This window comes from Neolamprologus multifasciatus, chromosome 2 (genome assembly GCF_963576455.1).
Source record: "Neolamprologus multifasciatus chromosome 2, fNeoMul1.2, whole genome shotgun sequence".
Taxonomy (NCBI): domain Eukaryota; kingdom Metazoa; phylum Chordata; class Actinopteri; order Cichliformes; family Cichlidae; genus Neolamprologus; species Neolamprologus multifasciatus.
Genome location: NC_140440.1, coordinates 28,147,142 through 28,165,082, shown reverse-complemented (window position 1 = coordinate 28,165,082; position 17,941 = coordinate 28,147,142). Strand labels below are relative to the sequence as shown.

The following is a 17,941-nucleotide window of genomic DNA, read 5'->3' as shown; positions in this document are numbered from 1 at the left end:
TTTCCATTTCATAAAGTTTTAAATCTTCATAATTTATCATCTCTTTGACTCTGATCTCACCATTTTCTGGATTGAGGTTAAACATCTTTTGGGTCCTTTCTGATGTATACAAACTGTATGAATAAACAATCTCAGAATTGGATCCTTCATCTAAATCAGTGGCATTCAGTTCAATTACTAGACTGCCAACTGGAGAGTTTTCCATCACATCTACGACATATTTTGCTTTTTCAAAAGAAGGGGCGTTGTCGTTGACATCAAGCACGCGAACAATGATTCTGGCTGTACCTGTGCGGGTGGGAACTCCACCGTCCACAGCAGTGAGTATTAGATTATGAACAGCCTGCTTCTCCCTGTCTAAAGATGTTTTCACAATCAGGTCTGCAAACTTTGAACCATCTCTCCCGGTCTGAATTTCAAGCGCAAAGTGTTGATTTTTACTAAGATGGTAATTTTTTACTGAATTTGAACCAAAATCGGGATCCACAGCATTAGGTAGGGAAAAGCGCTCCCCTGGCGAGGTCGATTCGGATATATCTAAATGCATCGTGTCTCTACGAAAAAAAGGCGCATTGTCATTGATGTCCATTATTTCAACCTCAATGTTGAACAGACGAATTGGATTTTCGATCGTCACATCCATTTTAAGAAAACACGATGGATTCTTGCTGTTACATATGTATTCGCGGTCAATCTTTTCAGAAACAAATAACTCTCCAGTTTCTTTATTGATTTCAAGATATCGCTTATTGGCGATGACATCCAATCTCATGTTGCGTCTACCCAGTGATTTTGCGTCCAGACCCAAATCCAATGCTAGATTAGCGACCACGGAACCTTGTTCCATCTCTTCGGGGATTGAGTAGTGTGTAACAGCAGATATAACGGAGACGGCCACACAGAAAAAAATGAGCATCGACACGTACCTCATCCCAGAGCGATGACACAATTTAAAATCCATGATTATTAGTTCGTCTCGTTCACAAATAAAACGCCTCTGGATGCGCAAATCGATGTCTCGGTTCCAAGAAAGCACACCTCTATGAAAATCAACAAAGAGGTTATATACTATGACCTCGGGCTGCTAGAAGAAAGAACCATGTAAAAATGGAGGTTCTGTTACTTTCCTTAGTTATCTGGATGGTGACGTCACGTGAACCTGATTTTTTTTTTGTGGTAAAGAGCGACGCGTAGTGTTATCTCTCGCTTGAATGAACCGAGTTCAAAAGTATAATGCTGATATGCTTTACAGATGTAGTTGTTATAGTTATTAGTGTCGTTGCTCCTACAGCTGTCCTCCTAATTTACCTAAAATATAGATAATTTGTAGCATTCAACTGCAGTTACTACATGCCAACAAAAGCACAGCAAGATAATTAATTTGATTAATAAACACATATTTTGTTTTCTTGTTGGTATTTGGTTGAGTGGTTTTAAAAAATAATGGATACACAGTGTTAACGGTGTTGATTAAGCAGAGAAACAGCAGTAAAACCATAGAAATGGTAAGTGTAAAAATTTCACTCGTTGTTTCTCCATACCTGCAGAGTAGAAGCTGCTGAGTCACTAGTGTCTGTCAGTCCTGTCCCTCTCGGTATGCTGGACACAATGTACCTGGAGCCCTTTGGCAGAGGCTGTCTAACCACCAGCTTTCCTTTCCTGGTCTCTGCTAGAAACAGACTGTACCAGTAGGCATCGTTGGAGACCAGAGTGGAGTCTGCGATGGTGGAGTTCCTCTCACTGATCACACTGTTCCTGGAGGGAGGAGCTGCTTTGCTGGGCTTGGGTTTCTGACACTTGATCACGATGGTGACCAATATGGTGATGAGCAGCAGAAACGACACCGAGCCCAGACCGATGACCAAATACAGGTTGATGTCTGAGAAGATGTCATATTCCAGAGGCTCCTCAGTCATGTCAGAGTAGGCTTTAACAGCAGTCTCCATTGTGGTCAGCTTGATGGTGACTGTAGCAGAGAGAGCAGGCTCTCCGTTGTCCTTGGCAACAACAACCAGTCTCTGGTGGCGTGGATCTCTGTAACTGAACATCCTCATAGTCCGGATCTCTCCATTGTATTGATCCAGACTGAACAAGGTGGCGTCAGTCACCTGAAGAAACTGGTAAGTGATCCGAGAGTTGTGCACAGAGTCTGTATCTAAGGCTATCACCTTTGCAATCAGGGATCCTTTATCAGTGGATCTGGGGATCTTTTCCTCCACCACAGAGCCGTGTGCACGCCACGGAGACACAATAACGGGAGCATTGTCGTTCTGGTCCACAATAATGATGTGGACGGTCACATTACTGCTGAGAGGAGGAGAGCCAGAGTCTCTGGCCTCGATGTGGAACAGAAACTCCTTCTCAATCTCATAATCAAAGGTTTTGAGTGCGTAAAGATTACCGTTCTCTGGATTGATGGAGAACAGCATGGACATGGATGTGTTGGCTATCTCCTTCTCTATTATGAAATAAACTAGATACTGGTTTTCATGGAGGTCAGGATCAAAGGCAGTGAGTGAGCTGAGCAAGGCCCCAGGTGCGTTATTCTCCATGACACGTATAGTATAAAATGACTGGGGGAACTGTGGGACATTGTCATTAACATCCAGCAGCTCTAAAGTCATAGTTTCATTGTCAGATAAAGGAGGAGAGCCTCTGTCTGTCACAGTGAAAGTGATGTCATATTCTGGCACCTTCTCACGGTCTAAAGGCTCTGACACTACTAATTCATAATAGTTATCAGAGGACTCCCTCAGTTTGAAAGGCATATTATCTGGAATATGAAGATCAACTATTCCATTATCGCCTGAATCTTTATCACTGACACTAACTACAGCTATCACTGTGTCCAACTCGATGTTTTCAGTCACTGGACTCTGAAATGATTTAATTGATATTTCTGGGTGATTATCATTCATGTCTTCAACTAGAATCTTTATAGTACATTGTCCTGATAAACTGCTGGCTCCTTTATCAGCAGCTATAACTTCCATATCATAAATCCTGAAATCTTCATAGTTCAGCACTCCCTTAACTGTAATTTCACCAGTGACAGGATTCAGATTAAATGTTTCCTGTGTTTTTTCTGACGTATATAAACTGTATGAATATGTTATATCAGAATTTGATCCTTCATCTAAGTCTGTTGCATTAAGATCAACAACAAGACTTCCAATCGGAGAGTTTTCCATTATTTTAATGTTCATATTGTCTTTGTCAAAGGTGGGTGCATTATCATTTGTATCTAAAACTCGTACAATAACACTAGCAGTGCCAGAACGAGCAGGTGTTCCTCCATCTATAGCTGTGAGTATCAAATTATGAACAGGCTGCTCCTCTCGATCTAAAGTCTGTTTCAAGATCAAATCCGCAAACTTTGATCCATCTCTTCCGGTCTGAACTTCTATATTAAAATATTCACTTTCACTCAGATAGTATGTTTTCACTGAATTGGTTCCAACATCGGGATCGACTGCATTACTTAGAGAAAATCTTTCTCCTCTTGACGTCGCTTCAGATATATCTAAATGTATGGTGTCTCTTCGAAATTGTGGGGCGTTGTCGTTTATGTCAAGAATTTCTACTTCTATATTAAATATTCTTACTGGGTTATCTAGTATAACCTCTAATTTTAGATAGCAAGACGCTAATGACTTTGTAGGGCAAATATGCTCTCTGTCGATTTTCTCTACAACATACAGCTCACCAGTCTCTCTGTTTAGGTCTAAATATTTCTTGTTCGCGATGATATCAAGACGCATCTTCCTCTGATTCAGTGTTTTCACATCCAGCCCGAGGTCGGTGGCGAGATTAGCCACGACGGATCCTTTTTTCATTTCTTCTGGTATTGAATAATGAGTCACTGAGGCCGATGTGCACCGAGCAAAAGAAAAAAATATAGCGAGGATCACGTACCTCTCGTAAGACTCCATTGTTCTGGAAAGCCGTCTTGTATGGGAGTTCATCATATATAATGTTTGTTTCCAGCAATATTCATTTAAAAAAATTCCTTCTTTCTTCTGAGCCCAACGCACATAGTGTGAATTCCAAAGCACATTTAAACTTAAATCAAGACCAGCGCGTTTCGCAGCCGAGTTTCAGCACGACGACGCTGTCCTCTTGCTTCTAAACGTGCGAAGACCATCACGCTTTTCTGCTTTTATGTTCTTTCCTTTGCATTTTACTGATAGAATAGCGCCACCCCTGGGATTTTGTCAGAGTCTTTGAAACGCAATGAACACCACACGTCTTCAATTATTCTTGATTTTCGTTGGTTTTTGCATATATTTTTGTTTTTAATACACACGGACCTGGGTACCGGTAATGGTGGTCCCAAAACATAAACGATGCTCGTTTAGTACATTTAATGACTTCAAATTGATTATTGCTGAAAAAAACAATCAAATTTCAGACACAATCCACCAGTCAAAACGATGAACCTTAATCACCTCACGATTTCTGCATTATAAAACGAAATATCACGGAAATACTGCAGACGATTTTCAAATATGGTAGCACTTCGAGTTTTCATTACCTTATAAAATTTCTCATTATAGATCTAATGATTCTGAACGCATATCTCCATGACCATGGTTGTTTAGATGACGTCGTGATCTAGTCACTCTTTACCACTAATAAAAAAAATTATTAGAGATAGATAAAGAACTAAATTGTATTAATTATAAATGCACGAGTTGCCAGTGTTGCTTATACAGAATGCACAGGAAAAATATTGAAAATACATGATATCACATATTATTTACACAAAAACAAGAACAGGGAGGAAATGGCTTGGAAGAATGGCCACAACCAAATAGTAGATTAAGTTACTCTACCAACATGAAGATAAATGCGCACTTAAAATTGATTGTTAAATCAGAAAAAATGACTATGCTAACAGTAATAACATAAAAATATATGTATAAAAATCAATAAATGTGAATAAGTCATGAAAAAGTTAAGCTTTGTGGATCGTGAAGGCAACATTTTTTACTAAATATAAGTTATTTTTTCTGCTAAAAGAGCAGGTTTTTAGACTGTTCTTTGAAATGCAGACTTGACCTTTGAGGACAAGACTTTTACACAATAAAACCTGCTGAATTATGATGATAGATTATTGGTTATGTACTAAGTAGTGCATTTGATAGTGGTACCCTCATGATAACTTATGACATTTTATATTAGTTAACTGAAATTTTTTGGCAGATCACATTGAGGAAAAAAGGATCATTAAATTATAGTAATCAATTTACATATATTAGCGATGTAGCTAAAATACCATGTCTGTGCATTAAATTCCTACCTGTAGAGTAGAAGCTGCTGAGTCACTAGTGTCTGTCAGTCCTGTCCCTCTGGGTATGCTGGACACAATGTACCTGGAGCCCTTTGGCAGAGGCTGTCTAACCACCAACTTTCCTTTCCTGGTCTCTGCTAGAAACAGACTGTACCAGTAGGCATCGTTGGAGACCAGAGTGGAGTCTGCAATGGTGGAGTTCCTCTCACTGATCACACTGTTCCTGGAGGGAGGAGCTGCTTTGCTGGGCTTGGGTTTCTGACACTTGATCACGATGGTGACCAATATGGTGATGAGCAGCAGAAACGACACCGAGCCCAGACCGATGACCAAATACAAGTTGATGTCTGAGAAGATGTCATATTCCAGAGGCTCCTCAGTCATGTCAGAGTAGGCTTTAACAGCAGTCTCCATTGTGGTCAGCTTGATGGTGACTGTAGCAGAGAGAGCAGGCTCTCCGTTGTCCTTGGCAACAACAACAAGTCTCTGGTGGCGTGGATCTCTGTAACTGAACATCCTCATAGTCCGGATCTCTCCGTTGTATTGGTCCAGACTGAACAAGGTGGCGTCAGTTACCTGTAGAAACTGGTAGGTGATCCGAGAGTTGTGCACAGAGTCATTGTCTAAGGCTATCACCTTGGCAACCAGGGAGCCTTTATCAGTGGATCTGGGGATCTTTTCCTCCACCACAGAGCCGTGTGCACGCCACGGAGACACAATAACGGGAGCATTGTCGTTCTGGTCCACAATAATGATGTGAACAGTCACGTTACTGCTGAGAGGAGGAGAGCCAGAGTCTCTGGCCTCGATGTGGAACAGAAACTCCTTCTCAATCTCATAATCAAAGGTTTTGAGTGCGTAAAGATTACCGTTCTCTGGACTGATGGAGAACAGCATGGACATGGATGTGTTGGCTATCTCCTTCTCTATTATGAAATAAACTAGATACTGGTTTTCATGGAGGTCGGGGTCAAAAGCAGTGAGTGAGCTGAGCAAGGCCCCAGGTGCGTTATTCTCCATGACACGTATAGTATAAAATGACTGGGGGAACTGAGGGACATTGTCATTAACATCCAGCAGCTCTAAAGTCATAGTTTCATTGTCAGATAAAGGAGGAGAGCCTCTGTCTGTCACAGTGAAAGTGATGTCATATTCTGGCACCTTCTCACGGTCTAAAGGCTCTGACACTACTAATTCATAATAGTTATCAGAGGACTCCCTCAGTTTGAAAGGCATATTATCTGGAATATGAAGATCAACTATTCCATTATCGCCTGAATCTTTATCACTGACACTAACTACAGCTATCACTGTCTCCAACTCGATGTTTTCAGTCACTGGACTCTGAAATGATTTAATTGATATTTCTGGGTGATTATCATTCATGTCTTCTACTAGAATCTTTATGGTACATTGTCCTGTTAAGCTGGTGGCTCCTTTATCAGCAGCTATAACTTCCATATCATAAATCCTGAAATCTTCATAGTTCAGCACTCCCTTAACTGTAATTTCACCAGTGGCAGGATTCAGATTAAATGTCTCCTGTGTTTTTTCTGATGTATATAAACTGTATGAATATATTATATCGGAATTTAATCCTTCATCTAAGTCTGTTGCATTAAGATCAACAACAAGACTTCCTGTCGGAGAGTTTTCCATTATTTTAACACTCAGATTGTCTTTTTCAAAGGTGGGTGCGTTATCATTTGTATCTAAAACTCGTACAATAACACTTGCAGTGCCAGAGCGAGCAGGTGTTCCTCCATCTACAGCTGTGAGTATCAAGTTATGAATAGCCTGCTGCTCTCGATCTAATGTCTGTATTAATATCAAATCCGCAAACTTTGATCCATCTCTTCCGGTCTGAACTTCAATTGTAAATTGTTCACTTTCACTTAAATGGTACGTTTTCACTGAATTACTGCCCACATCAGGATCAACGGCATTGCTCAAAGAGAATCTTTCTCCTGTAGGCGTTGATTCAATTATGTCTAAATGTATAGTCTCTCGTCGAAATTGCGGGGCGTTGTCGTTCATGTCAAGAATTTCTACTTCCAAGTTAAATATTCGTACTGGATTTTCTAGTATTACCTCTAATCTTAGATAGCAAGACGTTGAGGACTTGGTATTGCAAATATGTTCCCTGTCGATCTTTTCAACAACATACAGCTCACCAGTCTCTTTGTTCACATCTAGATATTTCTTGTTTGCGATGATATCAAGACGCATCTTCCTCTGATTCAGTGTTTTAACATCCAGGCTGAGATCGGTGGCGAGATTAGCCACGACGGATCCTTCTTTCAATTCTTCTGGTATTGAATAATGAGTCGCTGAGGCCGATGTGTATCGAACAAAAGAGAAAATAACAGCAAGCAGCACATACCTCTTATGGAACCCCATTGTTCTGGAAACCCGTCTTTAAGTGAGTTAATTGCTCTTCGAACGATCAAATATATGATTCCAGCAATATTCAGTTTTGATATTCTGTCTTTCATCACAGGCAAACAGCCATTCCAATATCGACCTTTTCCTTGTCCAAATAATGCCAGCGCCCCACGGAGGGGACCTTCAGCACTACGGAGCTGTCCGCTTGTTTATCTCTTTTCTCAGACCACCACGGTGTTCTTGCATGACGTCCGTGTGTCGGCTTTTTAGTTATAGAATAGCGCCACCCCTTTGATTTTACAAGATCTTCCTAACTACGTTGAACATGATATGCCAAAAAATTATTTTCGATTCATACTTTTTTCATGTATGTATGCAGTGCGGACCGTAAACAGCCAGGCCTTGCTATATATATATCACAACTAATAAGGTGGGATCGCTCGGGTTAAATTCGTTTAATTCCTTTCAGTGGGCTTAAATTTAGTAATTTTGAAAATTACATTCATAGTTAATACAAAGTTTATGCGTGCAGATTATTACGTCCAATCGCTTCAAAAATGTAACAGTGGAAACGATATGTCACTGAAAATGTGCAGATTATTTACAAATATAATTCAATTAAGATTATTTACTTTTCAACTTATTCTCCTGTGGTTTATGGTTTTCTAATTATTATATTGGGTATAACATGAATTATACCAATTCATGTTGGTAACCCTTCAGATGAACCAGTGAGTCACTCCTGTTCTTTTTTTCTGTTTCTTTTGTTTTTCTTACCACTAATCAATACCAAGTATTAAATTAAATATATATTTTTTAAAGTGTTATTCACCCCTATTGAAGGAACATAAATTTAAAAAAAACTTATTTATTGCAGTTATTCACTGCTTCGTTGTATACAAGGTTGTGCATGCGACACTGGTGCCTCCTGGACGGTTTTGAAAGTTTATGTGATCACTGCAACTAAGTTATGGATGAACACGAGTTAATATAATAATAATAATAATAATAATAATAATAATAATAATAATAATATAGAAAAATTAAGAGAATAGTTCAAACTATTAGGTTTACAATGCATCTGAAAATGGTACCTCATGATAACTTCTGAGATTTTCGAATAATTCACTAGAATGTTTTAATAAATGAAGTCAAGGGTTAAAAGAAAAAATGTAATAACAATTAATATTTATATGTTATTGTGCAAATAAAATACCATATCTGTGCATTAACTTCCTACCTGCAGAGTAGAAGCTGCTGAGTCACTAGTGTCTGTCAGTCCTGTCCCTCTCGGTATGCTGGACACAATGTACCTGGAGCCCTTTGGCAGAGGCTGTCTAACCACCAGCTTTCCTTTCCTGGTCTCTGCTAGAAACAGACTGTACCAGTAGGCATCGTTGGAGACCAGAGTGGAGTCTGCGATGGTGGAGTTCCTCTCACTGATCACACTGTTCCTGGAGGGAGGAGCTGCTTTGCTGGGATTGGGTTTCTGACACTTGATCACGATGGTGACCAATATGGTGATGAGCAGCAGAAACGACACCGAGCCCAGACCGATGACCAAATACAGGTTGATGTCTGAGAAGATGTCATATTCCAGAGGCTCCTCAGTCATGTCAGAGTAGGCTTTAACAGCAGTCTCCATTGTGGTCAGCTTGATGGTGACTGTAGCAGAGAGAGCAGGCTCTCCATTGTCCTTGGCTACAACAACCAGTCTCTGGTGGCGTGGATCTCTGTAACTGAACATCCTCATAGTCCGGATCTCTCCGTTGTATTGGTCCAGACTGAACAAGGTGGCGTCAGTCACTTGTAGAAACTGGTAGGTGATCCGAGAGTTGTGCACAGAGTCTGTATCTAAGGCTATCACCTTTGCAATCAGGGATCCTTTATCAGTGGATCTGGGGATCTTTTCCTCCACCACAGAGCCGTGTGCACGCCACGGAGACACAATAACGGGAGCATTGTCATTCTGGTCCACAATAATGATGTGGACGGTCACATTACTGCTGAGAGGGGGAGAGCCAGAGTCTCTGGCCTCGATGTGGAACAGAAACTCCTTCTCAATCTCATAATCAAAGGTTTTGAGTGCGTAAAGATTACCGTTCTCTGGATTGATGGAGAACAGCATGGACATGGATGTGTTGGCTATCTCCTTCTCTATTATGAAATAAACTAGATACTGGTTTTCATGGAGGTCGGGGTCAAAGGCAGTGAGTGAGCTGAGCAAGGCCCCAGGTGCGTTATTCTCCATGACACGTATAGTATAAAATGACTGGGGGAACTGTGGGACATTGTCATTAACATCCAGCAGCTCTAAAGTCATAGTTTCATTGTCAGATAAAGGAGGAGAGCCTCTGTCTGTCACAGTGAAAGTGATGTCATATTCTGACACCTTCTCACGGTCTAAAGGCTCTGACACTACTAATTCATAATAGTTATCAGAGGACTCCCTCAGTTTGAAAGGCATATTATCTGGAATATGAAGATCAACTATTCCATTATCGCCTGAATCTTTATCACTGACACTAACTACAGCTATCACTGTGTCCAACTCGATGTTTTCAGTCACTGGACTCTGAAATGATTTAATTGATATTTCTGGGTGATTATCATTCATGTCTTCTACTAGAATCTTTATGGTGCATTGTCCTGTTAAACTGCTGGCTCCTTTATCAGAAGCTATAACTTCCATATCATAAATCCTGAAATCTTCATAGTTCAGCACTCCCTTAACTGTAATTTCACCAGTGGCAGGATTCAGATTAAATGTCTCCTGTGTTTTTTCTGATGTATATAAACTGTACGAATATGTTATATCAGAATTTGATCCTTCATCTAAATCTGTTGCATTAAGATCAATAACAAGACTTCCAATCGGAGAATTTTCCATTATTTTTACATTATAGATTGATTGACCAAATATAGGTGGATTGTCATTTGTGTCCAGAACATGAACAATAACACTGGCAGTGCCAGAACGAGCAGGTGTTCCTCCATCTACAGCTGTGAGTATCAAGTTATGAACAGCCTGCTTCTCACGATCTAATGTCTGTTTCAAGATCAAATCCGCAAACTTTGATCCGTCTCTTCCGGTCTGAACTTCAATTGTAAATTGTTCACTTTCACTTAAATGGTACGTTTTCACTAAATTGCTGCCCACATCGGGATCAACGGCATTGCTCAAAGAGAATCTTTCTCCTGTAGGCGTTGATTCAGATATATCCAAGTGTATGGCGTCTCTTCGGAATTGTGGGGCGTTGTCGTTTATATCCAAAATTTCCAGTTCAATATTAAATATTCTCAATGGATTTTCTAGTATTACTTCCATTTTTAAGTAACACACCGTCAGCGTTTGTGTACAAAGATATTCCCTGTCAATCTTCTCAACAACATACAGCTCACCAGTCTCTTTGTTCACATCCAGATATTTTTTGTTGGCGATAAGGTCAAGCCGCATCTTCCTCTTACCGAGTGATTTAACGTCTAGGCTGAGATCAGTAGCAAGGTTAGCAACAACTGACCCTTCCTTCATTTCTTCGGGTATGGAGTAATGAGTCACTGAGGCCCATACGCTATGAACAGAACTAAAAATAACGGCGAGCAGAACATACCTCTTAAATGACTTCATTGTTGCGTGGGACCCGTTTTTCCCGTTATTTAAGGTTTCACTGCATTTCAAGCGATATACTATACGTGAATAGCAGTTTTCAGTATTTCTCTTCCCTCCTTGATTAAAAAATATGCAGCCGATTCACTCCCAGCTATATCCCAGGGTAAAATGAGCAAGACGCGTTGAACGGGGGTGTTTCGGCACCTGGAAACTGTCGCTTCTCTTACTATAAGCAATAATGGCGACGACACACAGTCATGACGTTATGGTCTGAGCTGTTCCTGACCAAACAGCGCCACCTTTTGGATTTTATAATGTTTTGAAATGCTTGGCATGAAGATAAGTTATGAATATTTTAATTTATTTCTTGTATTGTCAGGTGTGACTGATTGACTCGAGGTCCTTTTTAAGATAATGAAAAAGTTTGTTCATGACCTCACTTATTTTTGTCAATTAGCCCCCACAGATAAAAGAAACAATGAATGAGAAACCATCAATGTTAATAATTTGGGGGAAAAACAAAGAAAAATATATATGTTTCTCATATTCTTACCTGCAGAGTAGAAGCAGCTGAGTCACTTGTGTCTGTCAGCCCTGTCCCTCTGGGTATGCTGGACACAATGTACCTGGAGCCCTTTGGCAGAGGCTGTCTAACCACCAGCTTTCCTTTCCTGGTCTCTGCTAGAAACAGACTGTACCAGTAGGCATCGTTGGAGACCAGAGTGGAGTCTGCAATGGTGGAGTTCCTCTCACTGATCACACTGTTCCTGGAGGGAGGAGCTGCTTTGCTGGGCTTGGGTTTCTGACACTTGATCACGATGGTGACCAATATGGTGATGAGCAGCAGAAATGACACCGAGCCCAGACCGATGACCAAATACAAGTTGATGTCTGAGAAGATGTCATATTCCAGAGGCTCCTCAGTCATGTCAGAGTAGGCTTTAACAGCAGTCTCCATTGTGGTTAGTTTGATGGTGACTGTAGCAGAGAGAGCAGGCTCTCCGTTGTCCTTGGCTACAACAACAAGCCTCTGGTGGCGTGGATCTCTGTAACTGAACATCCTCATAGTCCGGATCTCTCCGTTGTATTGATCCAGACTGAACAAGGTGGCGTCAGTCACCTGAAGAAACTGGTAGGTGATCCGAGAGTTGTGCACAGAGTCTGTATCTAAGGCTATCACCTTTGCAATCAGGGAACCTTTATCAGTGGATCTGGGGATCTTTTCCTCCACCACAGAGCCGTGTGCACGCCACGGAGACACAATAACTGGAGCATTGTCGTTCTGGTCCACAATAATGATGTGGACGGTCACATTACTGCTGAGAGGAGGAGAGCCAGAGTCTCTGGCCTCGATGTGGAACAGAAACTCCTTCTCAATCTCATAATCAAAGGTTTTGAGTGCGTAAAGATTACCGTTCTCTGGATTGATGGAGAACAGCATGGACATGGATGTGTTGGCTATCTCCTTCTCTATTATGAAATAAACTAGATACTGGTTTTCATGGAGGTCAGGATCAAAGGCAGTGAGTGAGCTGAGCAAGGCCCCAGGTGCGTTGTTCTCCATGACACGTATAGTATAAAATGACTGGGGGAACTGTGGGACATTGTCATTAACATCCAGCAGCTCTAAAGTCATAGTTTCATTGTCAGATAAAGGAGGAGAGCCTCTGTCTGTCACAGTGAAAGTGATGTCATATTCCGGCACCTTCTCACGGTCTAAAGGCTCTGACACTACTAATTCATAATAGTTATCAGAGGACTCCCTCAGTTTGAAAGGCATATTATCTGGAATATGAAGATCAACTATTCCATTATCACCTGAATCTTTATCACTGACACTAACTACAGCTATCACTGTCTCCAACTCGATGTTTTCAGTCACTGGACTCTGAAATGATTTAATTGATATTTCTGGGTGGTTATCATTCATGTCTTCTACTAGAATCTTTATGGTACATTGTCCTGTTAAGCTGGTGGCTCCTTTATCAGAAGCTATAACTTCCATATCATAAATCCTGAAATCTTCATAGTTCAGCACTCCCTTAACTGTAATTTCACCAGTGGCAGGATTCAGATTAAATGTCTCCTGTGTTTTTTCTGATGTGTATAAACTGTATGAATATGTTATATCAGAATTTGATCCTTCATCTAAGTCTGTTGCATTAAGATCAACAACAAGACTTCCAATCGGAGAATTTTCCATTACCTTTACATTCAGATTGTCTTTATCAAAGGTGGGTGCGTTATCATTTGTATCTAAAACTCGTACAATAACACTGGCAGTGCCAGAGCGAGCAGGTGTTCCTCCATCTATAGCTGTGAGTATCAAATTATGAACAGGTTTCTCCTCTCGGTCTAAAGTCTTTTTCAAGATCAAATCCGCAAACTTCGATCCATCTCTTCCGGTCTGAACTTCTATATTAAAATATTCACTTTCACTCAAATGATAGGTTTTAACTGAATTGGATCCGACATCAGGATCGACTGCATTACTCAGAGAAAATCTCTCTCCTCTTGGCGTCGCTTCAGATATATCCAAATGCATGGCGTCTCTTCGAAATTGTGGGGCGTTGTCGTTTATATCAAGAATTTCTACTTCTATATTAAATATTCTTACTGGGTTATCTAGTATAACCTCTAATTTTAGATAGCAAGAGGACTTGGTATTGCAAATGTGTTCCCTGTCGATCTTTTCAACAACATACAGCTCACCAGTCTCTTTGTTCACATCCAGATATTTCTTGTTCCCGATGATATCAAGACGCATCTTCCTCTGATTCAGTGTTTTAAGATCCAGGGTCAGATCGGTGGCGAGATTAGCCACGACGGATCCTTCTTTCATTTCTTCTGGTATTGAATAATGAGTTACTGAGGCTAATGTGTACCGGGCAAAAGAAAAAATTATAGCGAGGATCACGTACCTCTCGTAAGACTCCATTGTTCTGGAAAGCCGTCTTGTATGGGAGTTCATCATACTTCAAACGATATAATGTTTGTTTCCAGCAATATTCATTTAAAAAATATTTCCCTCTTTCTTCCGAGCCAAATACACATTGTATGAATTCCAAAGCACATTTAAGCTAAATCAAGGCCAGCGCGTTTCGCAGTCGAGTTTCAGCACCACGACGCTGTCCTCTTGCTTCTATACGTGCGAAGACCATCACGCTTTTCTGCTTTTATGTTCTTTGCTTTGCAATTTACTGATAGAATAGCGCCACCCCTGAGATTTTGTCGGAGCCTTTGAGCCGCAATGAACAACACACGTCTTCAAATTATTTTTGATTTTCGTTGGTTTTTGCATATATTTTTGTCTTTACTACACACGGACCTGGCTACCGTTAATGGTGGTCCCAAAACATAAAAGGTGACGTTCAATAAATGTAATCAGTTCAAATTGATTATTGCTGAAAAAACAATCAAATTTCAGACACAATCCACCAGTCAAAGCAATGAACCGTAATGACCTCACGATTTCTACATTATAAAACGAGATATCACTAAAATGCTGCAGACGATTTTCAAATATGGTAGCACTTCGAGTTAGCATTAACTTTGCATAATGTCTCATTATAGATCTAATGATTCTCTATCCATATCTTTATGACCATGGTACTTTAGATGACGTAGTGATCTAGTCGCTCTTTACCACTGATAAATACAAATTATTAGAGATAATAAAGTACTCAATTGTATTAATCATAAATGCACGAGTTGCCAATATTGCATATACAGAATGCACAGGAAAATATTGAAAATACATTATATTACATTTTATTTACACAAAAACAAGAACAGGGAGGAAATGGCTGTAAAGAATGGCCACAGCCAGAGAAGTTAGTTGAGATTAAGTTACTCTAACAACATGAACATAACGGCGCACCTAAAACTGATTGTTAAATAAGAAAAAAAAAAACTGTGCTAACAGTACTAACGTAAAAGGTATATAAAAATCAATAAACGTGAATAAGTCATGAAGAAGTTAAGCTTTGTGGATCCTGAGTACTACATTTCATTTATTAAATATACATTATTTATACTGCTATTACAACACAGGTTTTTAGATTGTTCTTTTAACTGCAGACTTGACTTTTGAGGACAAGACCTGAACACAATTAAAAGCTGCTAAATAATGATGATGGATTATTACTATGTTGGTTATGTACTAAGTAGTGCATTTGATAGTGGTACCTCATGATAATTTATGAGATTTTTGAATAATTCACTGATTCACTGATTTTTTTTTTTTTTTGTGGATTAAGGTAAAGGGGAAAATAGAAAAAATAATCGTAATTAATTTAAATCTTCTAGTTATGTAGATAAAATATATCTGTATATCAAATTCCTACCTGCAGAGTAGAGGCTGCGGAGTCACTAGTGTCTGTCAGTCCTGTCCCTCTGGGTATGCTGGACACAATGTACCTGGAGCCCTTTGGCAGAGGCTGTCTAACCACCAGCTTTCCTTTCCTGGTCTCTGCTAGAAACAGACTGTACCAGTAGGCATCGTTGGAGACCAGAGTGGAGTCTGCGATGGTGGAGTTCCTCTCACTGATCACACTGTTCCTGGAGGGAGGAGCTGCTTTGCTGGGCTTGGGTTTCTGACACTTGATCACAATGGTGACCAATATGGTGATGAGCAGCAGAAATGACACCGAGCCCAGACCGATGACCAAATACAGGTTGATGTCTGAGAAGATGTCATATTCCAGAGGCTCCTCAGTCATGTCAGAGTAGGCTTTAACAGCAGTCTCCATTGTGGTCAGCTTGATGGTGACTGTAGCAGAGAGAGCAGGCTCTCCGTTGTCCTTGGCAACAACAACAAGTCTCTGGTGGCGTGGATCTCTGTAACTGAACATCCTCATAGTCCGGATCTCTCCGTTGTATTGGTCCAGACTGAACAAGGTGGCGTCAGTCACCTGTAGAAACTGGTAGGTGATCCGAGAGTTGTGCACAGAGTCTGTATCTAAGGCTATCACCTTTGCAATCAGGGATCCTTTATCAGTGGATCTGGGGATCTTTTCCTCCACCACAGAGCCGTGTGCACGCCACGGAGACACAATAACTGGAGCATTGTCATTCTGGTCCACAATAATGATGTGGACGGTCACATTACTGCTGAGAGGAGGAGAGCCAGAGTCTCTGGCCTCGATGTGGAACAGAAACTCCTTCTCGATCTCATAATCAAAGGTTTTGAGTGCGTAAAGATTACCGTTCTCTGGATTGATGGAGAACAACATGGACATGGAGGTGTTGGCTATCTCCTTCTCTATTATGAAATAAACTAGATACTGGTTTTCATGGAGGTCGGGGTCAAAGGCAGTGAGTGAGCTGAGCAAGGCCCCAGGTGCGTTATTCTCCATGACACGTATAGTATAAAATGACTGGTGGAACTGTGGGACATTGTCATTAACATCCAGCAGCTCTAAAGTCATAGTTTCATTGTCAGATAAAGGAGGAGAGCCTCTATCTGTCACAGTGAAAGTGATGTCATATTCTGGCACCTTCTCACGGTCTAAAGGCTCTGACACTACTAATTCATAATAGTTATCAGAGGACTCCCTCAGTTTGAAAGGCATATTATCTGGAATATGAAGATCAACTATTCCATTATCACCTGAATCTTTATCACTGACACTAACTACAGCTATCACTGTGTCCAACTCGATGTTTTCAGTCACTGGACTCTGAAATGATCTAATTGATATTTCTGGGTGGTTATCATTCATGTCTTCTACTAGAATCTTTATGGTGCATTGCCCTGTTAAGCTGGTGGCTCCTTTATCAGCAGCTATAACTTCCATATCATAAATCCTGAAATCTTCATAGTTCAGCACTCCCTTAACTGTAACTTCACCAGTGGCAGGATTCAGATTAAATGTCTCCTGTGTTTTTTCTGATGTGTATAAACTGTATGAATATGTTATATCAGAATTTGACCCTTCATCTAAATCTGTTGCATTAAGATCAACAACAAGACTTCCAATCGGAGAGTTTTCCAATATTTTAACACTAAGATTTTCTTTTTCAAAGGCAGGTGGATTGTCATTTGTGTCCAGAACATGAACAATAACACTTGCAGTGCCAGAGCGAGCAAGTGTTCCTCCATCTACAGCTGTAAGTATCAAATTATGAACAGGCTGCTGCTCTCGATCTAATGTCTGTTTTAATATCAAATCCGCAAATTTCGATCCATCTCTTCCGGTCTGAACTTCTATATTAAAATATTCACTTTCACTCAAATGATACGTTTTCACTGAATTGGACCCTACATCAGGATCGACTGCATTACTCAGAGAAAATCTTTCTCCTCTTGGCGTCGCTTCAGATATATCCAAATGTATGGCGTCTCTTCTAAATTGTGGGGCGTTGTCGTTCATATCAAGAATTTCTACTTCTATATTGAATATTCGTAAAGGGTTTTCTAATATAACCTCCAGTCTAAGATAGCAAGACGCTGACGACTTGGTGGTGCAAATATTTTCCCTGTCAATCTTCTCAACAACATATAGCTCACCAGTCTCTTTGTTCACATCCAGATATTTCTTGTTCGCGATGATATCAAGACGCATCTTCCTCTGATTCAGTGATATAACATCCAGACTGAGATCGGTGGCGAGATTAGCCACAACGGATCCTTCTTTGATTTCTTCGGGCAT

At 40.4% G+C, this 17,941-nt stretch overlaps 3 protein-coding genes across 3 annotated transcripts in view; all 3 read right to left on the bottom strand.

The window, feature by feature from the left end:
* Positions 1–11,835, bottom strand: part of LOC146524615 (uncharacterized) — a 25,665-nt gene extending 13,830 nt beyond the window's left edge. The window contains exons 1-3 of the mRNA XM_085135714.1: positions 8,912–11,835; positions 8,773–8,806; positions 5,303–7,709 (exon numbers count right to left, since the gene is read on the bottom strand). Of these exons, the coding sequence (XP_084991840.1) occupies positions 5,303–7,709; positions 8,773–8,806; positions 8,912–11,306 (4,836 nt within the window). The 5' untranslated portion in view covers positions 11,307–11,835. The remainder of the gene's footprint in view (positions 1–5,302; positions 7,710–8,772; positions 8,807–8,911) is intronic.
* Positions 960–5,296, bottom strand: LOC146524616 (protocadherin alpha-C2-like). The gene has a single exon (XM_085174670.1). It carries the CDS (start codon positions 3,966–3,968, stop codon positions 1,521–1,523), a length of 2,448 nt encoding a protein of 815 aa, XP_085030796.1. The 5' UTR covers positions 3,969–5,296; the 3' UTR covers positions 960–1,520.
* LOC146524614 (protocadherin beta-5-like) lies at positions 11,830–17,941 on the bottom strand. Its single transcript, XM_085135702.1, has 3 exons — positions 17,800–17,941; positions 15,635–16,866; positions 11,830–13,176 (listed from the first exon to the last, which is right to left on the bottom strand). The coding sequence occupies exons 1-3, from the start codon at positions 17,939–17,941 to the stop codon at positions 11,830–11,832; spliced, it is 2,721 nt and encodes a 906-aa protein (XP_084991828.1).